The following is a 27,878-nucleotide window of genomic DNA, read 5'->3' as shown; positions in this document are numbered from 1 at the left end:
GGAAAACGTGAAGTTAAAAATTTACAGCACAGGGACACCTGGGTGGCTCAGCGGTTGAGTTTCTGCCTTAAGTTCAGGGCGTGTTTCTGCGGTCCCAGGATCGAGTCCCATATTGGGTTCCCTGTAAGGAGCCTGCTTCTCCCTCTGCCTATGTCTCTGCCTCTTTCTCCCTGTGTCTTTCATTAATAATAGGTAAAATCTTTTATTTTATTTAAAGATTTTATTTATTTATTCATGAGAGCCAGAGAGAGAGAGAGAGAGAGAGAGAGAGAGAGGGAGGCAGGGACACAGGCAGAGGGAGAAACAGGCTCCGTGCAGAAAGCCTGACATGGGACTTGATCCCAGGTCTCCAGGATCACTCCCTGGGCTGAAGGCAGGCGCTAAACCGCTGAGCCACCTATGCTGCCCAGGTAAAATCTTTTAAAAAATTTACAACACAGTTTCATATTATCATTTATAGTGATTTATAAAATTTATCGAAGTTCCTAAATGTGTAAGTACTTATGTATACACTATGGATTTTCTTTTCAAAATAAACTAATTTTGAAGAAAAGGAATGCATTTATACCCAGGAATACCAAGGTTTCATACATATAAATTTTGCAGATAATTAAAATGCCAAAAGCTGCTTTTATTTATTTATTTTTCACTGGAAAATAATTTTTATTGAGATCCCACCAGCTGCACAATCTGGTCCTGACATTAAGCTCCTTCTTCCTTTGCAATTCGATCTTTCTTAAGTGGTCCCATGAATGCTTTCTTCTCCTCCACAGTCTGGAATCGGCCATGGCCAAACTTGGAGGTGGTGTCAATGAATTTCAGGTCAATCTTCTCTAGGGCACGCCGTTTGGTCTGCACCAGCAAGGACTTGCGCAGAGTCAGCACTCGCTTCTTGGTGCCCACCACACAGCCTTTCAGCATCACAAAGTCATTGGTCACTTCACCGTAGTGGACAAAGCCACCCAGGGGGTTGATGCTCTTGTCAGACAGATCATAATCAGTGGAAGCGTTGTTCTTGATCAGCTTGCCATCCTTGATGAGATAGCCCTGGCCAATCTTGTATATCTTCTTGTTGATCTCAGTGCGGTGATGGTAGCCTTTCTGCCCAGCCCGAGCCACAGAGAAGGCCACTCGGGCAGGATGCCAGGCTCCAATACAGGCAACCTTGCGCAGGCCCCGGTGGGTTTTGCGGGGTAGCTTCTTGGTGTGCCAGCGGCTGGTGACCCCTTTGTAGCCTTTGCCCTTGGTGACACCGATGACATCAATCATCTCATCTTGCCCAAACACCTGGTTCACAGGCACCTGCTGCTCCAGCCTCTCACGGGCCCAGTCGAGCTTCTCAGCCACTGTGCCTCCGTTCACCTGGATCTCCATGAGGTGGGCCTTCTTCTGGCGCAGAGGAAGCAGGCGCATCTGGGTGTGGGCGATGACACGGATCACCTGGCAATACTTCTTCATGCTGTTGAAGTCCTTCTCTAGCTGCTTCTTGCCATCGTCATCCTGCCACTTCTTGCAATATTTGGTGAAGGCCTTCTTCTTAGACTTATGCCAGTTCTTATAGAAGCGCCTTTTGCATTCGTCACTGATGTGCTCAGCAAAGATGGTCTTAAAGGTACGGAGGCCTCGAGGGGTTTCCACATAGCCCACGATGCCCACAACCACCATGGGTGGGGTCTCCACAATGGTCACAGCCTCCACCACTTCCTTCTTGTTCACCTTGGATCCTGGCCGGTCCACCTCCCGCACGATGTGAGTCATGCCGGCCTTGTAGCCCAGGAAGGCTGTGAGGTGGACAGGCTTGGAAGAGTCATCCTTGGGGAAGCTCTTCACCTTCCCACGGTGGCGGCTGCTGCGTTTCCGAGGCAAGAAGCCCAGGGACCCGTGCCTGGGAGCGGAGAACTTCCTGTGGGACATCGTGCCGCCAAGTACAGCCGGTAGAGCTGCTTTTATTTTTAAACTAGCCTCCACACCCAACATGTGCTCAGTGTGAGGCTTGAACTCATAACCCTAAGATCAAGACCTGAGCTGAAATCAAGAGTCAGACACTTAACCAAGTGAGCCACTCAGGTGCCCATCAAAGCCACTTTCATTTTAATATTATTGAACATTTTTCCTAAAAAAGTCTATTGGGTAGACAGAATGATGGCCTTTCAAAGCTGTCCTATTCTAATCCCTGGAATCTGTAAGTATGTTATTTATGTGGCAAGGGTATATAAGGCTGGTAGAATTAAGGTTGTTCATCACCTGACTTTAAGATAAAGAAATTGTCGGGGATCCCTGGGTGGCGCAGCGGTTTGGCGCCTGCCTTTGGCCCGGGGCGCGATCCTGGAGACCCGGGATCGAATCCCACATCGGGCTCCCAGTGCATGGAGCCTGCTTCTCCCTCTGCCTGTGTCTCTGCCTCTCTCTCTCTCTCTCTCTGTGACTATCATAGATGGGTAAAAATTAAAAAAAAAAAAAAGATAAAGAAATTGTCCTGTATTATAGAAATGGGCCCAAAGCAGTCACAAGAGGGATCAGGAAGCAGGAGAGTTGATGTCAGAGTGATGCAACAGGAAAAAGACTTCAATGACCATTGCAACTTCGGAGATGAAATGAGGCTGCAAACCTAGGAAGAAAATGTCTTCTCCCCTAGAGCCTCCAGAATGAACAGAGCTCTGTTTACACCTTGAGTTTAGCCCAGTGAAACTCATTTTAGAAAACAGACTTCTAGAAGCATAAGACAAATTTGCATTTTCAGCCACCAAATTTGTGGTAATTCATTATAGCAGCAATAGGAAACTACTACAGTGCAATACACTTCACTGCTTTTAACCAAGAGCATTAACTCAGGAAGTTCATGAGAGAGCTGAAGGATGGATAATACAACTCTGAAGTTGTTGTTGTTTTTTTTTTTATCCCCTCCAGCCTATACACTCTCAGCTGCCATCCTTGCTTTTGTTATCTTGCTCCCCCAAGACTTGCACCCTCTACTCTTGAGCAGCAGGGGAGCATAGTAGTTAAGGTTCACATATCCTGAGGAGTTCCTTCCCACTCTGCTACTTTGGATCTATGAGACCCAGGGCAAATGTATTTACCTCACCAAACTTCACTTTAAAGGGGAAAAAAAAAAGGAATATCGATCTGTCAAGGTTGTTGTGAGAATGAGATAGATGATGTTTGTTAAGTGTTCAGTGATCATCACTTCAACATTGTCAGGGCTGACAAGGCACTGAGTGAAGACCTAGTGATCTAATGGTTGGTTATGATGAAGCTACAACCAAAATCTAGAGGCCTTTTCTGCCTCTTTCACTTTGGAGATACTGTGTCTGTGTACCTGAGGTTTGTAGGCATCTGGGTTTCAGATGAAAGATGTAATTCTACAGTTGTGTGTGGTGTGGCTCTATATACTCTTTCTTTATAATCCCTACCATATGTCATAGACAGCAAGTGCATACTATTTTTATTTGTTTTTACTCATTTTTTAAAGTAATATGTGCTTATTGTAAAATATTAGGCCAGAATACAAAGTGTATGTGGTCAAAGTAAGTCTTCCTGCAACTGTTATCCCTAGTTCCCTAGACCTCCACCCAGGAGGCAACTTGTTTTTCATGAATCCTTCCTGGGATAGTCTATACACATTTTAATATATGCTCAAATCCTCATCATTCAGTCCCCAGGTTTCTCTGTACTTTCTCTAGAGTTCAGATTTTTTTAGAACATCTTTTTGTTCCTGCTAAGTTTTTACAATGATCATTTTCATTCCCTGTCTGGCATCTGCATGACACTGATGTATGTATGTAGATATATATTTATTTATAAATTTTAATTTATTCATAAATTTTAATTCCGGTAGAGTTAACATACAGTGTTGTATCACTTTCATGTGTAAAATATAATGATTCAGAAATTCTATACTTTACTCAGTGCTCATGGTGGTAGGTATACTCTTAAACCCCATCACCTATTTCATCCATCTCCTCCCACCTGTCTCCCTTTTGATAACCACCAGTTTGTTCTCGATAGCTGAGTCTCTTTTTTTGGTGTGCTTCTTTTTCCTTTGTCCATTTGTTTTATTTCTTAAATTCTGCATATGAGTGAAGCTATATGGTGTCTTTCTTTCTCTGACTTATTTCAATTAGCACTATACTGTCTAGGTCCATCCATTTGTTGCAAATAGCAAGATTTCATTCTTTTTTATGGTTGAATATTATTCAGCTATAAAAAAGGAATGAGAATATACATATATCTCATTTCATTATATATATTTATAAACATATTCTTTATCCATTCATCTATCAGTGGACACTGGGGCAGCTTCCATAATTTAGCTATTAATAAATAGTGCTGCAATAAACATAGGGGTGCATATATCTTTTCAAATTAGTGTTTTCATATTCTTCAGTTAGATGCCCAGTAGTAGAAATACTGGATCATATGGCAGTGCTATTTTGAACATTTTGAGGAACCTCCATACTGTTTTCCACAATGCACCAGTTTGCATTCCCTCCAACAATGCACAAGAGTTCCTTTTTCCCCACATCCTCATCAACACTTGTTGCTTCTTGTGTTTTTGATTTTAGCCTTTCTAACTGGTGTGAGGTGATATCTTATTGTGGTTTAGATCTGTGTATCCCTGATGATGAGTGATGTCGAGCATCTTTTCATGTGTCTGTTGGCCATCTGTATGTCTTCTTTGGAGAAATGTCTGTTCATATCTTCTGCCCATTTTTAATTGGATTATTTGGATTTTCTTGGTGTTGAGTTCTATAAGTTCTTTATATATTTTGACTACTAACCTCTCCTTGGATATATCATATGCAAATATCTTTTCTCATTCAGTATGTTGCCTTTTAGTTTTATTGATTGTTTCCTTTGCTGCACAGAGCTTTTTATTTTGATTAGCCCCAATAGTTTATTTTTGCTTTTGTTTCCCTGTCCTCAGGAGACATATCTAAAAAAATGTTGCTATGGCCAGTGTTAGAGAAATTGCTTTGGCTATTTGAGAGTTTTTGTGGTTTTATACAAAGTTTAGGATTATTTGTTCTAGTTCTATGGAAAATGCTATTGGTATTTTAATAGAGATGGCATCAAATCTATACATTGTTTTGCATAGTATGGACATTTTAACAATATTTGTTCTTACAATCCATAAGCATAAAATATCTCTCCATTTTTTGTGTTGTCACTTTCTTTCACAAGTGTCTTACAATTTTCAGAGTACAGGTCTTTTTACCTCCTTGGTTAAGTTTATTCCTAGATATTTTATAATTTTATAAAAATTTTTATAAATTTTGGTGCAATTGTAAAAGTGATTTTTTTCTTAATTTCTCTTTCTGCTGCTGTACTAGTGTATAGAATGCAACAGATTTCTGTCTATTGACTTTGTATCCTGTGGTACTACTGAATTTATCAGTTCTAGCAGTTTCTTGGTGGTCTTTAGCTTTTTCTATAGGTAGTATCATGTCATCTTCGAATAGTGAAAGTTTTATTTCTTCCCTACCAATTTGGATGCCTTTTATTTATTTTTTTGTTGTCTGGTTGCTGTGGCAAGGACTTCCAATACTATGTTGAATAGAAGTGGTGAGAGTGGACATCCTTATCTTGTTCCTGATTCTAGCAGGAAATATTTCAGTTTTTCACTATTGAGTATGGTGTTAGCTATGGGTTTTATGTATATGACTTTTCTTATGTTGAGATATGTTCTCTCTAAACTTACTTTATTGAGAGTTTTTATCATTAATGGATGCTGTACTTTGTTGAATGTTTTTTTCCTGTATTTATTAAAATGATCATACATACGGTTTTTATCCTTTCTTTTGTTGATGTGATGGACCATGTTGACTAATTTGAGAATATTGAATCAACCTTGTATCCCAAGAATAAATTCTACTTGATAGTAGTGAATGATTTACTAAATGTATTGCTGTATTTGGTTTGCTAATATTTTGTTAAGGACTTTTGCACCTGTGTTCATCAGAGATACTTGCTTGTAGTTCTCTTTTTTTGTAGTGTCTTTACTTGGTTTTGGTATCAGAGTAATGCTGGCCTCATAGAATGAATGTGGAAGTTTTCCTTCCTCTTCTATTTTTTGGAATATTTTGAAAGAATAGGTACTAACTCTTCTTTAAGCATTTTGTAGGATTCACCTTTGAAGCTATCTGGTCCCGCACTTTTGTTTGTTGGGAGTTTTTTTGATTACTCATGAAATTTTGCTGGTAATTGGTCTGTTCAAATTTTCTTTAGTTTTTAGTTTCTATTTCATTTATTTCTGCTCTAATCTTTATTATTTCCTTCCTTCTGCTGGTTTTAGTTTTTTTGTTGTTGTTCTACTTTTTCTATTTCCTTTAGGTGTAAAGCTAAGTTTTTATTTGAGATTTTTCTTGCCTCTTAAGGTAGGCGTATATTGCTATAAACCTCCCTCCTAGAACAGCTTTTGCTGCATCCCCAAAATTTTGAACTGCTGTGTCCTTATTTTCACTTGTATTTATGTATTTTTAATTTCCTCTTTGATTTCTTGTTTGATCCATTCATAGTTTAGTAGCATGTATTTTATTTAACTTCCATGTATTTGTGTTTTTTCCAGATTTTTTCCTTATGGTTGATTTCTAGTTTCAAAATATTGTGGTTAGAAAAGATGCATGGTATGACTTTGATCTTTTTTAATCTGTTGAGACTTATTTTGTGACTTAATATGTGATCAATACCGGAGAATGTTCCATTTGCAGTTGAGAAGAATGTGGCTCCCTCTGCCACCCCCCTTGTTTGTGCTCTCTCTCTCTCTCTCTCAAATAAATAAATAAAATCTTAAAAAAGAAAAAAAGAATGGCCTTATGAAGAAAGGGTTCTATAATGCCCTGCAGTGCAATGTCCTCTCTTCATCAGAATTTGGTGCTTCAGAGATGTCTCTCATATATGTTATATGTGCCCTACGGTTGTAGTTGAGCTGTGTTTGCCTTCAATTCAATAATCTGCTATGGTTCTTTTTGCCTGTTGTGGGAAGCATTTGGTCCTTATGTTGTTAGTGGGCCAGTCTGGTGGTGCCTTTGCCAATGATGCAAAGATGGCAGAATATGTGGCCAGGCATGCCGTACCAGCAAAGGAGGGGACCTGCAGCTGCTAGGACCAAGGCAGGTTGATTGGAGCTGAAGAATCTGTGGAAGCACATGGGATGATGTGTGTTATTAGCAAAGTTTGTGCAGGTATGCTGTGGGAAGGGACTTGGAGTGGAGGCTTCACTGGAGGGGACGTGTCCACAGAGGAACATAAGGGTGAGGTACCCTATTACCAAGTTACACAGGGAATATTGGTGCTGCTGATACCCCAGGTGTCTGCGTGTTTATGTTGGGGATAAGGGGAAGGAAATAGTGCCCACCAGCTCCTTTGTTTCTGGAGAAGTCTCCCAATAATCCCTGCCACTCCAGCACCCACTCTGAGATGAGTAAGCAAATCTCTCTCCCATATGCCCTAGGTGTTTTTCAAACTGCTGCTTCTATGTTGCATTTCTAGGGGGCTGTTTGTTGTGCTGTCTCTTTAAGCAGATGAGGGTATTCAGTTTCCTCTCACCCTCCCAGCTTTCCTACTAGTCTTCTGATTTTTAAAGTTCCAGGTTTTAAGCCCTGCTGATTGTAAGAACTTGTAAAATTTGGCCCCTCTAGATTTCAAAGTTAAATGTCATCAGGACTCATCTTCCCTGTGTGTGCTCCCTGATATGAGAGACTGTTTCTTTTTCCTTTCCATGCCCACACATTCCCTTCCCACCAGTCCTGCAGTCCCTTTAGCTCCTAACCATGTCTTCAACCTTTCTACCCTCTTTGATGTGGCCTCTTCACTATATTAAGCTGTGGGAAGCTTGTCCAGCTAATCTTCAGGTCATTTTCTGGGTTATTTACACTGATGTGGCTGTTATTTAGTTGTATCAGTGGGACAAGGTAGCTTAGAGTCCTCCTACTCTGCCATCTTCCCCAGAAGTCATAGATGGTTCTTTAAGTTTTACTTTCAAAATAATTTTCTATCCTCTAGTTTGCCTGTAGTTTATATTTGTCATTGGGTCTGAGAAGGAAATATTTCATAAGTCAAACTCTAAATTATTAGTTATCATGATATTGAAAGCTTAACACCATAAAGATAAAAAGACTAGGGGTATGAAAGATATAAGTATTTTGTAGAAAATCATGTATGTATACATACATATGCTTACATATGGATAGGTGTATACACATACATGTAATTTTTACAATGCAAAAATCAAAAACAGTTTGCAAAACTATTTCATAACTGATTTTTACCTGGTGACCCCAAAATGCAACATGAAACCTTGAAGATTTCAAAGGATTTTTTTGACAGGGTAGAATCAGAAAAGAACTCTGAAGGCTATTAATTTTAACTATGTGCATGCAGCTATGCTATGTATTAATCTTCCCTATCATTTTTCTTATCAAACTTATATTATCACAGACTATAGGATAGATTTTTTTAATCTTTCTTTCACTTTATGTACCAGGCAGGTGGCTGACTCTTGATCTCAAAATATGTGTCATTTTCTATGATGAGTGACTATTGAGATTTTTTTTTTCTTTCTGAGATGTAATTGGAGATTTAGCACCTTCTTTCACAAAAGAGTTTCTCAATATAGCATTTACTTTTATCTTCGATGGAAAGCTAGGTGAAATCTGAGGGAAATAACAGCTTTCCTTCTATTGAATTAAATTTTTGATTAGCACTATAAAGTTCAAATTTTTTTGTCTTAGTTCTTCACAATATTGTTAATATCTGTGCCTTAAACTCCCCCTTTGCCCATTCTGTATCCCAACAAGAATCCTACAGATGTAGATTGTATAAATCATGTCTTCCATGGACTTTGCATGGAAATACTTGTTAATAAGAATACATTTGTTTCCCTTTTAGTTACCAGATCATTTGAAATTGATGCCTGTGAAAGATCCAGATAGTATGCTTCTGATTCACATACCCTAAATGTGAAAGAGTCCTGGGTAAGATTTCTTTAAGGGACATTATAGTTATCATATGGCCCCCTAGGCATTCACTGTCAACCTATCTTAAGATTTTTAAATACATACTCACTGATGTTTAAAAGGAACAGACAGTTGAATTGTTCCTTTCTGGGCGGCATTATTTAAAGATCTCTTGTTAGACCATATAGTAGAATTTGAAAAGCATTTAATAGGAGTTAATATTTTATGCAGCAGGGTTATAGATAATGCAGAACATTATTAAACACTGACCCACCTTGTAGGATCATAGTTATAGTATAATTTCAGGGCATGTCTCAGAGACTACATCTTCTTTAATATGGGTAGATTTTTGTAAGGGAAATCTGAGATGCCTTTAAGATTCTATGTATCCTATATTTGTTTCTAGGGACATTCTGAATTCATATTACAGGTAGGCTAAAGACTGGTTCATAGTTGATTTTTTTCTTTCTTTCTTTCTTTCTTTCTTTCTTTCTTTCTTTCTTTCTTTCTTTCTTTTAGATTCTGGAATCTATGTTGGGACTTTTGAATAATTTCATTTCTGGAAAGAGAGGAGGTTAGGGAAATTGATAATCAATGCCTATAACATTTATAATTTTTGTCTACAGGCTATGTTCTTCTTATCCCTATTTTTTTCTCTCTTGTGTTAGTGCCTTCTGTCCCTCTTCTTCATATCATCCCATCTTTTCTTTCTACTGTGAACTAGCTGGTTAGATGCCAAAGTTTCTATTTTGCCATTTCTGTGAGTAGTATTCATCATTGTTATTTTTCATTTAGAGAAGATAAAATAAAACATTATTTTCAGGTGGTAGGCCAAAGCAATCATCTGAACTGATGCAGGCTCAGCCCTACTAAAAGAAGTGAACTAATATGATCTTAGAACATTTGTAGTAGTAGGGCATTAGAAAGTTTATCTAATAAATAACATAACTTTACAAATTATGTATGGAGATTTGGGTCTTCTATAAAATGACATGATGAATTAATGTTGGAGATAGAATCTGTACCTAAATCTTCAGAATCCCATTTCAAAATTATGTGAATTTATAAATTCCCTTCCATTTATAATTGACTTCTATAATATGTCCACATTCAATTTTTTTTATCCTGGTCAGTGGTTCACATCCTAATGAGCTAATAAATTGGATGGCTAAATCTCAAATCTGCTTTTGGACCAGCTAATTTTAACTAAGCACCATGTAGTCCTGTGCATTGGTAAGTGGACCACTTTGCAGCACCATAATGATCTCTGTGCATGTTGTTTCCAACCATGTAGATATACATGTGAAGGATGTCTAAGGAAATGAATGGATTGTGAGATAAGTTCCTAAAAGCTACACACAGACTTTCAATGTATTAAAAAGGATGTAGTGAAAGAAATAAGGAGAGGTTAATTAATTTGCCTAATCAGGAAAGTATGGACATACTTAGATAAAGAGTTGGACCAGATGACTTTTAATGTCTTTTATACTTGGGAACATACCATGAAACCTTACCAATTGCTTATTGGTTGCATTAGTTTTTATTGCTCCATAATATATTACCTATAAACTTAATGGCCTAAAACAATAAAAATATTACTTCACAGTTTCACAATTAGGAGTACAGGTATGAAATAGCTTAGGTCTCACAAAGTTAAAATCAAGGTGTTAGCTGGGGCTATAATCATGTAAGGTTTGGAGGCCCCTTCAAACTACATTCAGGCTGAGGGCAGAATTCAATTCCTTGCTGTTGTAGGACAGTGGTCTTCAGCTCCCAAAGACTGTCTCTCTCCACACATAGTTCACATCATGGCTGAAGAGCCCCTCTCATTTCTCGTATCTCTAATCTCTACACTCTCCTTTTTTAAATAAATGCCCTACCTTATTAGATCAGATCTACCTTGGATGATCTTTATAATGAACTTAAAGTAAACCATTGGGCACTTGACTACATATGCAAAATCCCTTCACTTTTTCCCAAGTAAGAGAAGCTACTTACAGGAGTGATATCATATTAGTAGGTCCTTTCCCACTCAAAGGGGATGTACAGGGTCTTTATGCACCAGGGTGTGGGAATCTTGAGGATCATTTTAGAATTCTGCTGACCAAACTGGGAAACAGTAGAGTCTTACTTTTTTTTTTTTCTTTTAAAGATTTTATTTGTTTATTCATGAGAGACACACAGAGAGAGGCAGAGACATAAGCAGAGGGAAAAGCAGGCTCCTCACCGAGCAGGGAGCCCAATGCAGGATTTGGGACTCCATCCCAGAACCCCAGGATCACGACCTGAGCCAAAGGCAGACATCAGGTGCTGAGCCTCCCAGGCACCCCGTAGAGTCCTATATTTGTGTTAAATATTGAAAATAGCAGACATTTTATCCAGAAGAACATATTTTCCCAGTTTAGTTTGTAAGTTTTTATCCTCGTCAAATAATTTTTAAATGATATATTTTTCTTTATATGAGATTAAGACACAGTCTCTAATTCAGAAATGGAGAAAAAAGCCCTGCAGCCAAATTAAAGGAGCTGGGGCCCATCCGCTTTGGGCTAGCTTGTCTGGAGTATTAGTTAAGGCTTTGGGGATGGCTGTTTTCAATTCCAGTTAAGACACATAATAGATTATCCTCTCAGTTAAAAAAAAATCACATGACTCCTAAATTGTACTAGTAATGAAGCAATTTATTTTATCCTGAAAAATAGAAATGATAATAAAATATATGTGGAAGAAATAGATTTTACTTTTCCTCCCTAAATGCCATTCTGTGATTTATTAACATTCAACCTATTTCAAGTCAGTGTCTATATGTGCTGGTGCATTTTTCTTTACTCTCAGGAGGTTTTTTTCCCCTCTTTTGATATCCCTTTATAAAACTATTACTAACACTTTATCATATAGTTGGTATATGATTCTTTGTGGGCATCTGAAGTTAGGTTCTAGTGTGGAGAATTTGCTACTTACATTTAGTTCCTGGGTTAGTTTCTAGTTCTCAACTCTATTGAACACATTGGCTAATAGTAAAAAATTAGTTATTTGTCAGGAAGTATCTGCCGCAGATGCCCCTACTTCAATAGCCAAATTGTATTTGCCTGTAAGCTTGACATGAATTATTTAGTTATATTTATGAAAAGTCCTTAATAAAACTATGGAAGCATAGAAAAAAATCAATGCCAGTTGTTGGTCTGCAATTTATTTTTATTTGATTGGAATAAACTTTGGAGTGTGTGCTTTCTATAAATGTTGCTTAAAAGTGGTTTACATTAGTGCATCATCCAAAGGTTTCATTGAAGAAACGTGTTTTAGGGATTGGTAAGTAGGTTAGCCCATGAGGTGGGTGAATGAGGATGTGTGGGGTCATTTTCAAAAAGCAAGTAGAGTCAGCTCTTTTTCTCCCCATTTAGCTGATAACACACAGATTTGTATACAGCAAGCCAGGGGGTCAGCATATGCCTCACTGCCTCTCTCTGAACACTCTGGTCATATTAGTCCATCATCTGTTTATCACTCACCCTTTTTCAGCTTGTGCTGACCACCTGACTCATCAGAAGGGACTCGGCAGCAAAACTGCAAACTTCACTAAGATGCTAGCAGCATTCTTTTCACTTTCAAAAACAGTAAGCTTGTTTCATTTTTGGGATTGGTCCAAGTCCTCCTTACAACCAAACTCAAAGGAGCGTTCACATTCAATTTACTCAGTATAGCAGACTGACCTTCAGTGTGTATTTTACAAAAAATAAACTTTAATGAGGGCCCAAAGAGGTACAGGATTGCTCGAAGGCCATCTCTAGTAATAGTTTGCCTTTTAGAGCCATTTGTTTTCTCAAGTAGGTTACAAACTTTTGGTTTTTTTAAAATATATATATTCTGATGCTTAGAACAAATGCTGAAAGAAAAAAAAATCACTATTAGGAAACAGACTTAAAATTTCAGTTGTTATAAACGTGTATTTCTGGATTTTTAGACTAAGAGTCTCATTTATTTAACAGAGTTTCTTGCCAGTAAATTTGAGTTAAATTTTACTTTCTTGTTCTTATTTTTATTCTAGTATTCAACTTTAGAATAAAAATTGAAGAAGGAAGATTAAGGTTTAATATGCTTTCCCCTTAACATGGGAATTTCTTATATTTTAATATAAAATAAAGATTTGGATACTTTCCAGAAAGTTGGCAATAATTTAGACTCTTACCATTGTGTATTTAAATATGTTTTCTATCTACATTTTAATTATATTTTAAATTTTCATCAATTTCATATACAACTAGCATTTCAAAGACTCATAGATATGATACAACACAATACATTCTTAGAATGTTGAGGAGCAGTTAGAACATGAGTGTGTGGAAGTCAGAGGAGGTGAGGTTAGAAATGGGAAGAAACCAGATGGTTCTGGGTGGTGTACGATGTGTGTGTGCATGTATGGTGCTGAACCAAGGATTTTGACTCTTATCCCAAAAGAATAGGGAAATTATTGAAGGATTTTTACAGAGTGGAGCTGTATAATTAGATGTTTTTTAAGGATCATTTTGGCAGTTGTGAGCAAGATGCACTGGAGGGTTTCCGATTGGAAGCAGAGAGAGCTCTTAGGAATTATTATTATATTCTAGGTAAGAGATAACCTTAACAATAAAAGAAAAGAAAAAGGAAAAAAAAACAAGGTTTCAGGATAATTGGAGAAGTAGCTGAGGAAATACATATTTCTAGTTCTTTCACTAAATTTAAAGGTTTTGTTTTTCCTAGCCTCTTTAGTCTTATATTATGTGAGGTTCAAAATTATAAATCGCAAACATATTCTTAGAACATGAATCCTCAGACCCTAAGGCAACATTAAATATGAAAATATTCCTAAGAAATTGGTTGAGGACATTAATTATTTCTAATGATCTTATGGTATATTTAAAAAACGATTTTTAAAAATGCTACTTAAATAGATTGATTTTTAAAATGGCCTCAATTTTCTACCCCTCTCTGTGATGTGGCTTTTCATATGTGACTTGATAGCAAAGGGTGGAGTCTATTCCTCACCCCATGAATCTGGCCCTGCCTTAAGGCTTCTTTCCAGCAATTTCATGATGTCATGGTATGCCAGCTCTGCGCCTACATCTTGAAGTCTTGTGGTCTTCTGTTCTCTCTTTTGGGAGCCTGCTACCATAGGTTAATCTGCTGGAATGTGAGAGACCCGTGTATTAACTAGGATTGTCTTAGACGACCAGCTTTTCCCCACTTGACTTCCAGCAGATTCATGGTTGAACCCCATTGAGCCCAACCCAAATAGGCAAAATCACCCAGCCAACCCACAGACTTCTGAGCACAAATGTTTCTTGTATACCACTATGCCCATGAGGTGTTGTGGTTGTTACTCTTATTTTACAGACAAATTGAACATTATAATAATATATATCTGGTTTAATTGGGAGAGAGAATTTGGAGCAATCCAACAGAATAATAAGGAGCGGAACCCAAGTTTTCTGTCTCCTAATTCTAGATTGTGAGTTTCTAGCTATTGATTGAATCTGAGTGACTAAATATATGGAATATTTACTTTAAAATAAAAATTATAATGATCATTATTTAAGATCCTCAAAGACTTTGCCAACTAATTTGATACATTTCACTATTTTAAAGATAACTTCACTTATTTTAAAAACCTGAATACATACTTTCTAAAATTGAGGTTGCAATCTAAAATGCATGTAGAGGTCAGGCATGCAGTATAATTTAGTGACTCATGCTTTATATAAAATGCCAGGCAGCAGGGAACAACTGGCAGAGCGAAGGACACATTTCTAATCCAGAGGCATTAAATTTAAGATTTTAAGATGACTATGCCAGGAAACACATATGTGAGAGTCAATTTCATCCATAGGTTGACAGTTTACAACCAATATTCTAAAATTTTGATTTCTGACTTATGTTTAAAAATTAGCTCACACTCTATCTTCAATAGGTTTGAAGACAAATTTTGTGACTAGAAGAGCATGAAGGAAGGATAAAATGCTTTATGTTCTTTACCTCCTCCATCAGCCTTCCAATGGTAATCAATACACATGAGATTGGTTCCAGCACCTTTCCTTTTTATTACCCATCCAGATGTAATAGGACAGAGCTAACTCTTCTGGAAAAGTAAGTAAAACATCCCCATTCTTGAAGATCTGTCTGTGACTAGTACCTGGAAAGAATTATGGTAGCTGTGGTGTATTTATAGGTCATCTCCCTTTTGGTATGAAGAGGTTCACTGAGGCATCAACGTGGCACAAATTTGCAGTGCTTTATCATCAGCTGTCACAACCACTCTTACATGGCTCTTGTAAGCAGATTCCAAGAATTGGTTCTTTATATTTTTCACACAGAGTTTCAGGTTTGCTGCAGGGCATATTTCTTCCTGAATGTTAGAAGAGATAAAAACAAACTTCTATTAAAATGTCTTTGTCCTCTTGAGCATGGTTCAGAGATTCAGGCAAATTGAATATCCAGCTTATTTAGAGTGAATTCATTAACAATATATTTCAGAGTCTCTGTCATCATTTGATTTTCTCTATTGCTTTCCTTACCTCCTGCATATATACATCCATGCATATGCACACATACGATAGCTCTGAAAGTAAGAAAAATTTACAAAAAGAAATAAAGAAAAAAGGCATCCTCTAAGAAACACGTTCAGCAACATAAAGTAGAAAGATGGAGAAATACTGGAAGAAGAAAATTGTCCTGCAATTATAGTAGTAGTAGTAATTGTAGAGTAATCGAAAGAGAGGAATACTGGTAGTCATAACACCTACTGATTTATTAAGTAAAGAAAGAACAAGAAGGGGTGCTTGTTTCCAAATGCTCCCAAAGCTTCTCATACTTTTCAGAGAAGGGATGTTATTAGTGCAGCATGTTATAGCCACTCAGTAAATACTTGTTAAATGATATACAAGGTTGACAATTTGTCACAGAATTCATATATAATTTCTCTAAACTTTATCCACCCCAACATCCTTATTCTTTACATTAGTGATAAATACATAGAATAAAATGTTCACTGCAACTAATGTTACCTATTTAGTTATTTCTTTTATTTAATTGTTTCTTTTTGAAAAGCACCTCTTGAATCTTCTGGCTGACTAAAAAAAATAAATTTATTCATTCAAATAATATTTATTGAGTGTTTTCAGCATAGTTCTGGGCTGTGGGGTATATTAATGGTAAAGACTGTTATGTTCCTGTTATCATAAAACATATTATAGTTGGAAGAAATAATTTTAAAAATCATTAATACATACACAAATAAGAAAACAAGATAATTGCAGATAGTGATAAATGCTGTAAGGGAAATAAATAAGATATCATGAAGGAAAGTAAAGGAATAGGAGTCAGGATGAGCTGGCTAATCCATGGTGAAACAAAGGCTCTCTCAACAGAGTAATATTTTTGTAGTCCTCTAATGCTTAAGAATAAGCCAACCAGAGTGACGCCTGGGCTGAGCATCTGCCTTTGGCTCAAGTCATGATTCTGGGGTCCAGTGATCGAGTCCCACATCAGACTCCCTTGGGGGAGCCTGCTTCTACCTCTGCCTATGTCTCTGCCTCTCTCTGTGTCTTTTATGAATAAATAAATAAAATCTTAAAAAAAAGAAGAAGCCAATCAGAGATCAGTTTTCCATGATGGCAGACTAGTTTGTTTCATACCAACCCTCCCACTGGGAATAACTGTAAAGCTGGAATAAATAAAACAATATATTTGATGGCTTCAGAGGGATATCAAGACAGTGAGGATGTGTGAGGAAATACATAAAAATGAATCCAACATTTGGCATTAGTTTTCCCCTTGAGGCATTTCCTGATTCAAAAGTGCAACTGAGAAACTGAAGTTAAAACCTTGGTTTAGAGGACAAACTAAGCTGTAAATTTTAGCAGTCTCTGGTTGCTGCCAGTCTGGAGTTTTTTGAGGAGAGGCCCTGGTAAATACCCGAAGTTATTAGTTGGAACTCCAAAGGGCTAATCTCTAGGAGAAAAGGTATTTTAGTAATAAACTACCCCTCAAAATGATGGAGGCTCAATTTTAAATTAGCTCAATATCTGATTAGATTATGGTAATCTCTGCCTAGCCTAGTTGCCTGCCAAGAGCAATTGTAAATGATCTCTGGTGGAAGATAACATCATTTAGAGCTTTCACAGCATTTGGCACTCAATCTAAAGTAACTGGATGTATAAAAATATCAGAACTGAATGAAAGCCAAGAAGAAGAAAAAAGCAAAACCCGAGCAACAGAATCTATAGAGGATTCAGATACTAGGATTATGAAATTATCAAATTTGGTATTTAAAGTAATATAATCTTAAGATGCTTTGCAAGTTAAATATGAAGATATTTAGATAGAGCAATAGAAAGCATAAGAAAAAGAATAGATAGGATTTCTAGAACTGAAAAGACAACTGAAATTGATAATACAATTAATAGTTTATCATCAGATTAATCAAAGTTGAAGAGAGAATTGGTGAACTGGAATATAGGTCAGAAGAAAATATCCAGACTGAAGCACAGAGAGGTAAAAGAATTGAAAACAGACAAAAATACATATCTGTTATATGGTTTAGGGTGAAAAGTTCCAACATATATATAATTATAGTCTCAGAGTGAGCAGAGACAGGCTATGGTAGAAACTAGATTTGAAGAGATAATGGGTAAGAAAGATTTAAACCACATTTAAAAGCGTCTACTAATTCCAACCAAGACGAATACAAGGAAAACCATACCTAGGGACAGCATAATTAAATTTCTGAAAACAGAAGACAAAAAAGCAGTAAAGAAGCAGTGAGAGAAAAAAGGCATATCATCTTCAACAGAGCAATAGACTGACAATGGCATGGTTTCTTCAAATAAAAAGTGAAAAAAAATTGTCACCAGTAGAATGAAACTAAAGATATACTCAAGGATATACAGGAAATGATCACAAGTGGAAGCATGAAGCTGCAGAAAAGAATGAAGAACACTGGAAAGGATGATATAGGAGTACATGAGTATTGATCAGACAAAACAACATTGTTTTAGAATGCATGGAAGCAATAATGGATTTCCTGGCAGTTTAATAATTGTATGCTTTTTGTACTGTATGATGTGTATACCAAAACTCTGTTCTAGTTACTATGGCTGTACAACAAATTACTCTAAAACTTTATGGCTTAAAATGATTATAATGTATATTTTGCTGACATTTGGGGAGGTGTTGGCAGAGTGGCTTATTTCTGCTTCAGCTGGTATCAGCTAGAGCAGCTCAAAGGCTAGGAATTAGAGTCATCTGGAAGCTTGCTCTTATGTCTGGCAGTTGATGCTGGCTGTTGGCTGAGACCTTTGCTTGGGCTGTTGACTAGAATATTTTATATGGCAACTAGGTTCCGATGGGAGCTCCCCTGTCACATGCATGCACACACACACAGAGAGAGACAGGGAAAGAGAGAGAGAGAGAGAGAGAGAGAGAGATCTCATGGAAAACTATTCCAGCAGAGGAAACAGCAAGTATAAGTGTTCTGAGGTGGGAATTATTTAATGTGTTCAAGAAACAAAGCAAGGAGCAATAAGACTGAATAGGAACATAGTGGTATGAGATAATGCTGGAGCTGGTCAGAAGAGACAGGTAGAAGCATTTCAAGTTTCTCAGTGAACAGTATTGTGGCAGATGCCAGCTAAGGCTAAGGTGCTGGTCTGAGCACCCTCATGTGTACAAGTATTTCCTACTTAAAGAGTCCCAGGAGGAGGACGTAATTTATTAGATTTGGGGATATTCTCTTTGTGAAAGTATGTAAAAGCTTTTCAGTAAACATTTATCATCACACACAGTCTGATTTTTAGAATTTAAAAATAACTTTACATTTATGAATGATAAAGGAATATTCTGAGTACGTTGCATTGAGTAAATAACCAAGTCCTTTATTACACTAATGATATGCAACTTCACTAGCAAACCCATTTTGTAGTCGTTACTGAAGTCTCAGTGGAAGAGTTGTTACCTGGCATGATATGCTGAGATTACTAATAACTTACTCTCAATAACATCTGCCACATTAAAAAAAATAATTCAGCCCAAGTAAAAAAAATTAGTGAATGAAGTGTTACTAGAGATAGCTTCTCTTCCTCTCACTCCCAATCACCCTCATCTCACTCTTAGGTCAAGCTAAATCACACAGTTGAAGAGATAAGACCACATTGCATTTGACATAAATGGACTCAAAATACCCCAATGGACAAAAGAAAAAAATTTGGAGCAAAAAGAAATATTTTTATCCTTCCATAGGGTCTAACACTGTAGCCCTTAATTGGATTATTACAAAGAGAGAAAAAGGCCCTTTAGCAGCTTTCAGAGTGCCCTGACAAATACACTTTGCAAGTGTTCTGCTTAAATGCCTCGCCTTAATGGCTTTAATAATAAATTCAGTTTTCTGGCAGAAGATAAATTCTCTCAGAATGTTTCTCCAATCCAAATAAATGCAGAATTACTGGAGTGCCCTGATGCCATTATTCGATTTACGAACTGAAAAGAGTGTAATCGTTTGTGGGATATTTGTTGTCAAAACAAAATAACCTTTGTATCCCATGTCTTTTGGGGTCCATTGCCTTTCCTTTGCTTGGAATCTCTTTCTTACCAAGAGAGGACCTATTCTAAGGAATGTAGTCAATCCTGTAGGACCAACACTTAGGACCCAACTCATATCCAGTGAGTTCTTACATCCTCCAAGCTAGTCAGTCTTTGCCCTGGGGTACCCACAACAAGTGATCCTTAGAAAATTTTTTCATTGTTTTATAATTGATTATTCTTTACTTGGGCTGTTGGCTCCTTAAGAACAGAGACAACTGTTTGCCTTTCATTTCTTTCTTCTAGTGCTAGCCTGGTCCCTGGTGTACAGAGGAGACCTGAAGGAACCTGCTGCATGTATGGCCTTGACTGCAACAAGGGGTCACCACATAGCTTCACATATTCCGTGCTTTTTGTTACAGGGTGTCTTTTATTAAGCTATAACATGATTCATAGAGTTACAATGAATATTAAGGAAAAGTACAGATTAATTATCTGACAAAACAAAATGTCATGACACTTTCAAAATGATTCATTACAAACAAAAGCAGTCAGGATAAGTACTATCACTGAAATCCATTCTTTTCAATGGATGTGTTGACAGAAAAAATTATCCTGGATTATCCCACCACAATAAAGCATATGTTATTTGATTTCCTGTCACAATTAGGGGAATTGATATGTGTAACATTGTTCAACTTACTTTCAACACAAGTAGTTCAAACTAATGAATAAGTATATTATGACAGTGAAAATCATTCGATATTGTATTCCAGCTATGAAAGATGCTTTGTGCTTCACAATAAAAGTAAAAAGGACAAATAAGTAGGTTATATATATAAGCATTTGATTCTGGGGCACCGATCTTCTATATATTTATTTGCCTTATTTTATGAGGATTGGAGCCAAGACTAAGTGATGAAAGATCTCATACGAATAATTCTTATATTCATATAATTAACAGAGAAGGCACAACACTCAACGTGATGACAAATACTGATTTTTATTTATTAAAAAAAACACAAAAAAGCAAGCTTTTTTTACCCATTCAGAATAAAATAAAATTTTTGCTTAGTGTATAACATTTAATTTATTAGTTTTCCTCTGATTCTGGTCTTACCTTTTAAATTATTCAAAAAAATTTCCAACAAAAATAAAAAGCTACTTAAACTTTATTTGTATTCTACCTTATAATGCACAAATAGATTGTGATGGTGTATATGGAAACTATACAAAATAACTGGTAAATAGATGAAGAAATTGAGACAGGAAAAAAAAACTGATGAAAGAAAATAAAGAATGAATGAGCACAAAGAATGTAGTCATAATGGTTTAAATGGTTGCCAGAAAGCCAGCAGGAAGTGCAGAAGGGCACTAAAATAGACAATTATTGTTTAATGCCTTTATTGCTAAAATAAATTGAAAAAATATATAATTTGTTGCATATTGGATTGGACTGGGGAGAAGACACAGAGTGCAGATTTACCAGGACTTTGGAGATTGGATATAACAGGGTGAAAGTAGAATCAATGAGGTTGAAAGGCAGGATAACTGGAATAATGACTGACATTTTTAAAGATGGGGATACAGTCCAAGAAAGGCTTTTGGGGAGACGACGATGAAGATACGTGAGTTTCCAGTGTAATGATACTTTATGTGGGGTTACCATGGTTTTGGACTTCTCAGAGGATTGTCATTCCCAGATCATTAGAGATCATAGTTCTGAAGTAATTAATTTTAGCCTGACAGGTGTGAGGTGATATCTCATTGTAGTTTTTTTTTATTTGTATTTCCCTGATATTGAGTAATATTGAGAATCTCTTCATGTGTCTGCTAGCCATCTTCTAGTGTCTTCTTTGGAAAAATACCAAATACTGCTCATTTTAAACTGCATTATTTGTTTTTAGGGTGCTGCATTTTATAAGATCTTTATATATTTTGGATATGAACAATTTATTAGATAAGCCATTTGCAACATTCTGAAGGTTGCCTTTTAGTTTTATTAATTCCTTTGATGTGCAGCAGCTTTTTATCTTGATGAAGTCCCAATAGTTTATTTTTGCTTTTGTTTTCCTTGCCTCTGGAGATATGTCTAGTAAAAGAAGTTGCTATAGCTCTTGTCAAAGAGACCATTACTTGTGTTCTCCTCTAGGATTTTGATAGTTTCTTGTCTTACATTTAGGTCTTTCATCCATCTTAATTTATTTTTCTGTATGGTATAAGAATGTGGTCCAGTTTCATCCTTCTGCAAGTCACTGTCCAGTTTTTCCAACATCATGTGTTGAAGAGACTTTCTTCCATTGTATATTCTTTCTTGCTTTGTTGAAGACTAGTTGACCATATAATTATGGGTCCATTTCTAGGTTTCCAATTATGTTCCACTGATCTATGTGTCTGTTTTTGTGCCAGTACCATTCTGTCTTGATGATTACAGCTTTGTAATACAACTTGAAATCCAGAATTGTGATGTCTCCAGGTTTGCTTTTCTTTTTCCAAGATTGCTTCGGCTATTCGGATCTTTTGTGTTGCCATACAAATTTTAGAATTTTTTTTTCTTTTTGGCTCTGCAAAAAATGCTGGTAGTGTTTTGATAGGAATTACATTAAATGTGTAGATTGCTTTGGGTAGTATAGACATTTTAAAACTATCTGTTTTTCTAATCCATGAGCATGAATTTTTTATTTATTTATTTATTTATTTATTTATTTATTTATTTATTTATGCGTTCGTTCATTCGTTCATTCATTCATTCATGAGAGACACAGAAAGAAAGGCAGAGACATAGGCAGAGGGAGAAGCAGACTCCCTGCGGAGAGCCTGATGTGGGACTCAATCCCAGAACCCCGGGACCACACACTGAGCCAAAGGCAGACATTCAACCACTGAGCCACCCAGGTGCCCCAAAATATTTTTCCATTTCCTTGCATCATCTTCAATTTCTTTCATCAGTGTTTTCTGGTTTTCAGAGTACAGATCTTTTACCTCTTTGGTTAGGTATATTTCTAGGTATCTTATTGTTTGGTGCAATTGTTAAATGAGGTAGATTCCTTGTTTTCTTTTTCTGCTGCTTCATTATTGGTGTATAGAAATGTAACAGATTTCTGCACATTGATTTTGTATCTTGTAACTTCTCTAAACTTGTATATCAGTTCTAGCAATTTTTTTTTTTTTTTTTTTTTTTTTTTTTTGTGGAGTCCTTTGGGTTTTCTATATAGAATACAATGTTGTCTGCAAATAGTGAAAGGTTGACTTCTTCCTTGCTGATTTGGATGCCTTTTATTTATTTTTTGTTGTTGTTGTCTGATTGTTGAGGCTAGGATTTCCAGTACTGGTTAAAAAAAAAGAGGTGAGAGTGGACATTTCTGTGTTGTTCCTGACCATGGAGGAAAAGCTCTCAGTTCTTCCTCATTAAGGATATAAGCTGTAGATCCTTCACATATTACCTTTATTATGTTATGTTCCTTGTTTCCCTACTTTGTTAAGGGTTTTAAAAAGGATTTTTTACTTTGTCAAATGCTTTCTTTGCATTTATTGGGAGGATCATATGATTCTTTTCTTTCATTTATTAATGTGGTGTATCATATTGATTGATTTGCAAATATTAAACCACCTTAAATCCCACTTGATCATGGTGAGTGATTCTTTTAATGTATGTTGGATTCAATCTTCTAGCATTTTGGTAAGAATTTTTGCATCCATATTCATCAGGTTGTTGGTCTGTAAGTTCTCTTTTTTTAGTGGAGTCTTTGTCTGGTTTCAGAATCAGGATAATTCTAGCTTCACAGAATGAGTTTGGGAATTTTCCTTCCATTTCTATTTTTTTGGAAGAGTTTGAGCAGAAGAGATATTAACTCTTTAATGTTTGGTAGAATTCCCCGGTGAAGCCTACCTGGCCCTGGATTTTTGTATGTTGGGAGATTTTTGATCACTGATTCAGTTTCCTTGCTGGTTATGGGTATGTTCAAGTTTTTATTTCTTGTTTCAGTTTTGGTAGTTTATATGTTCCTAGGAATTTATCCATTTCTTCTAAATTAAGTGATTCATTGGTATGTAATTTTTTCATAATATTCTCTTATAATTGCTTATATTTCTGTGGTGTTGGTTGTTATTTCTGCTTTCTCATTTGTTATTTTATTTATTTAGTACTTTTTTCTTTTTGATAAGTCTGGCCAAGGGTTTATCATTTTTATTAATTTTGTCAAAGAAGCAGCTCCCAGTTTCATTGATCTGTTCTACTGTTTGTTTCTATATCATTTATCTTTATTATGTTCCTTCTTCTGCTGAGTTTAGGCTCCATTTGTTGTTCTTTCTCTAGCTTCTTTAAGTGTAAGGTTATACTTATTTGAGATTTTCCTTGCTTCTTAAGGGAGGTCTTCATTGTTATATACTGTCCTCTTATGACCAGTTTTGCTGCACCCCAAAGGTTTTGGACCATCGTGTTTTCATTTTTATTAGTTTCCATGCATTTTTATTTATTTCTTTTTTAATTTTCTGGTGACTCATTCATTCTTTAGTAGGATGTTATTTAACCTCCATATATTTGTGATCTTTCCAGATTTCTTTTTGTGGTTGACTTCAAGTTTCATAGTGTTGTGGTCTGAGAATATGGATGATATGATCTCAACTTTGTACTTGTTGAGGTCTGATTTGTGACCTAGTATGTCATCTATTCTGGAGAACGTCCCACGTGCACTTTAAAGAATGTATATTCTGCTGCTTGGGATGAAATGTTCTGAAGATATCTGTTAAGTCCATCTGGTCCAGTGTACCATTCAAAGTCCTTATTTTCTTGGTGATCTTCTGCTTAGATGATCTGTCCATTGCTGTGAGGGGGTTGTTAAAGTCCTCTATTATTATTGCATTATTATCAATGTGTTCCTTTATGTTTGCTATTAATTGTTTTATATATTTAGGTGCTCCCAAATTGAGGGCATAAATATTTACAATTGGTAGATCTTCTTACTGGATAGACCCCTTCATTGTGATATGGTGCCCTTTTTCACCTCTTCTTATAGTCTTTGGTTTAAAATCTAGTGTGTTTAATATAAATATTGTTATTCCAGCTTTCTTTTGACATCCACTTACATGGTATATTTTTCTCCATCCCCTCACTTTCAATCTTCAGGTCTAAAATGAGTCTCTTATAGGCAGCATCTTGCAGGGCTATGTACTTTATCCATTCTGATACCCTATGTCTTTTGATTGGAGCATTTAGTCCATTTACATTAAGAGTGATTGTTAATAGATATGAATTTAGTGGCATTTTATTTCTTGTTTTGTCATTGTTTCTGGAGATTTTCTCTGTTGCTTTCTAGTCTTTGTCACTTTTGGTCTTTCTTTTCTCCTTAAAGAGTCCTCTTTAATATTTCCCGCAGGGCTGGTTTAGTGGTCGTGAACTTCTTTAGATTTTGTATCACAAATTTTTGATCTCTCCTATTCTGAATGACAGCCTTGCTGGATACAGTTTTCTTGACTACATATTTGTTCCCATTCAGCATGTCGAATATATCATGCCACTTCTTTCTGGCTTGCCAAGTTTCTATGGAGATATCTGGTGCAAAACTTATTTGTCTTCCCTTGCATGCATCCCTTGTCTTGCTGCTTTTAGGATTTTTTCTTTACTTCTATATTTTGCAAATTTAACTAGAATAGGTCTTGGTATTAGCCTACTTTTGTTGATTTTGATGGGCGCTCTCTTTGCTTCCTGTATTTGGATGTCTGTTCCTTTCCTCAGATTAGAAAGGTTTTCAGCTATAATTTCCTCAAACAAACCTTCTGCCCCAATTCTCTCTTCCTCTTCTGGGACTCCTGTATCATGAATGTTATTACTCTTGATGGAGTCACTCAGTTCCTAAGTCTACTTCCATGATCCAAGGTTTTTCTTTACCACTTGTTCAGCTTCATTATTTTCTACATTTTTCAATTCTATCTTCTTTATCATTTTTTTTATTCCTTTTCCTCTTCCATTCTTGTGGTCATTACATCCAGTGGGTTTGTTTTATTTTATTTAATTAATTAATTAATTAATTAATTTGGAGTTCAATTTGCCAACATGTAGCATATCACCCAGTGCTCATCCTGTCAAGTGTCCCCCTCAGTGCCCATCACCCACCCCAACCCCCCACCCACCTCCGTTTCCACTACCCCTTGTTCATTTCTCAGAGTTAGGAGTCTCTCATGTTCAGTCATCCTCACTGATATTTTCACTCATGGGTTTTGAATCTTGGTTATTGCATTTTGCACTTTGGCCTGATTGATTTTTAGCTCCTTTGTCTCTGTGGTAAGCATCTACCTGATGTCTTCAATGCTTTTTTTCAAGCCCAGCTAGTATCCTTAAGATTTTTGCTTTAAATTCTGGATCAGATATATTACTTATATCTGTTTTGGTTAGATCCCTCACCATCACCTTTTCTTGTTCTCTTTTAGAATGAATTCCTCCATCCTGTCATTTTGTTTAAGTCTCTGTCTTCTTCTCTGTGTTAGGAAAGCCCTTATGTTTCTTGCTCTTAAGAGTAATGGCTTTTTAAAAAAAATATATTATTTATTCATGAGGGACACACACACACAGAGAGAAGCAGAGACACAGGCAGAGGAAGAAACAGGCTCCATTCAGGGAGCCTGATGTGGGACTGGATCTGGGGTCTCCAGGATCATGCCCTGGGCCAAAGGCAGGCGCTAAACTGCTGCACCACCCAGGGATTCCAGTAATGGCTCTTTGAAGAAGAGGTCATATAATATCCAGGGCCTGGCATTTCAGGAAGTGTCTTTGGTGTGTGCTGTATGCACTCTGCTGCTGTGTTATGGTTTCTCTACCTCCTTGGCCAATCCTCTGGAGAGTTTCCCTTTGCCTGTAGTGGGGAGTGCTTAGACGATGGCCAGAGTGTGGTGAGTTTTAACTAGGTGTGTTCTGGTCTGATTGCTAAGAGACTTGATGCTATTTCCAATAGAGCTGGAGCTCTGAAAAACTCTAGGGTCAGTAGACATGGTGCATATAGGGGTTTGTGCTGGTCTTCTTGGGGAGGGGCCCACTGTGCTGGTCATTAGGCATACTTGCTCTAGAAAAGCAGTATCAGCTGAGCTAGAGGGTGGGCTTGGTATAAACAGGTTAGGCAGCCAGTGTTGGTGTTGTGGTGTTTACTGATGTTAGTTTATGCTGAAGGGCAGGGCAGATAAATGGCACCAACTAGCTTCTTTGTCGCTGGAGAGGGAAGTTTGTGTTTGCTGCTCTGAGGGAAACACTTTCACAACAGTGAATAATTTCCTCTCCTGCATCACAGGCATTTTTCTGATTGTTGATTTCACACTGTCAGTCTCTGTGTTGCTTGCTGGCCTACTACAATGCATTGCACCTTGGGCTCTACACTCTCTTAAAATTCCAAGCTTTAGGGTCTGGTGTGATGGGGACCTGCACTGGCCCTTTGAGAAAGGGTCTTACTGAACTGAGACTGATGCAGGTTTGTCCCAGAAGGGCATTTGTGCCGGAGTGCAGAGGCATTGGATTTGGAGCAATATGGCTAAACTGCCAGTGTCCTGGTTAGCTGCCCTCAACAGGAGTCTCTGCACCTATGCTGAGGGGCCAGGGAAGGAAATGGCCTCTGCTGGTTCTTTTGTCCTCAGAGAGGCAATGTCACCTCTCACTGATGTGCTCCAAAAAGAAAAGTTTTTCCTGTGTCCCTCAGGTGATCCTCAGATTGCACAGTCTGCCCAGAGGTTGTTTGCCTGCCTCTGGTCCAGAAGTAGGGAAGCATCCTCAGATCTCTATCACAGTCAAGTCTAGGACCTCTGAAACCTTACTCTTTGAGCCCTGCTGGTTGCAAAACTCATGAAATTCAGCCCTTCTTGTTTTCCCAGACCAATGGCTTTGGGGAAGTGTTCTCCTTGTGCTTATCCTTGTATACTCCACTCTCTCACCTTTCTTGGGGACCAGGACTCCCTCCCCTCCCACAGAACCCATAGTTTCTCCACCAAATCACTTATCTGCACTTTTTACTTTCCTCAAAGTGGACTCTTCTTTCCCTCTAGTTGTGCAGTTTGTTCTATCAGCCCTCAGTTCCCCTTTATTTGTTTTTCTAAGAATTTTGAAATCTAAAATCACAGAAAAAATAATATGTTTAAACAATAGGGAGCATTTCTTTGAAAGCATTATTTGCCACTTATATCAAGTATCTTAAAGATGTTAATTTTATTCTGCATTGGTTAAAAATCACCTGAGGCTTTGGCTGTGGCTGTGGGTGAGATTTGATACCCAGAGCCACTAGGAGCCTCAGCTAACCACCCACTCATGGGTATGGAGGGTAAGATCCAGGCTCTGACCTACTCACCAGTCTGCAGGCCTGGTGCCCACCACATGTGCTCTGGGCCCTGAACCCTGTCTCTGTG

The 27,878-nt window shown here is 37.1% G+C and overlaps 2 protein-coding genes and 1 non-coding gene across 7 annotated transcripts in view; 2 read left to right on the top strand and 1 right to left on the bottom strand.

Annotated features, from left to right (window-relative positions):
- Positions 1 to 27,878, top strand: part of GRIK2 (glutamate ionotropic receptor kainate type subunit 2) — a 1,079,206-nt gene that overhangs the window by 135,493 nt on the left and 915,835 nt on the right. The window contains exons 8-10 of one of the 5 annotated variants that reach the window (XM_072831954.1): positions 8,887 to 8,972; positions 12,471 to 12,565; positions 14,896 to 15,071. The exons of the other annotated variants lie outside the window; for them this stretch is intronic. The gene's annotated coding sequence lies outside the window, so the exon portion shown is untranslated. The remainder of the gene's footprint in view (positions 1 to 8,886; positions 8,973 to 12,470; positions 12,566 to 14,895; positions 15,072 to 27,878) is intronic. 5 annotated transcript variants of the gene reach the window in all.
- LOC140636585 (large ribosomal subunit protein uL3) lies at positions 630 to 1,937 on the bottom strand. The gene has a single exon (XM_072831960.1). The coding sequence runs from the start codon at positions 1,912 to 1,914 to the stop codon at positions 703 to 705; it is 1,212 nt and encodes a 403-aa protein (XP_072688061.1). The 5' UTR covers positions 1,915 to 1,937; the 3' UTR covers positions 630 to 702.
- LOC140637451 (small nucleolar RNA ACA64) lies at positions 27,691 to 27,816 on the top strand. The gene has a single exon (XR_012034566.1). It is a non-coding gene; the product is annotated as a small nucleolar RNA ACA64 (small nucleolar RNA).

Source organism: Canis lupus, chromosome 7, assembly GCF_048164855.1.
Source record: "Canis lupus baileyi chromosome 7, mCanLup2.hap1, whole genome shotgun sequence".
Classification (NCBI taxonomy): domain Eukaryota; kingdom Metazoa; phylum Chordata; class Mammalia; order Carnivora; family Canidae; genus Canis; species Canis lupus.
The sequence above is the reverse complement of the archived record's forward strand: the minus strand, read 5'-3'. Positions and strand labels throughout refer to the sequence as shown.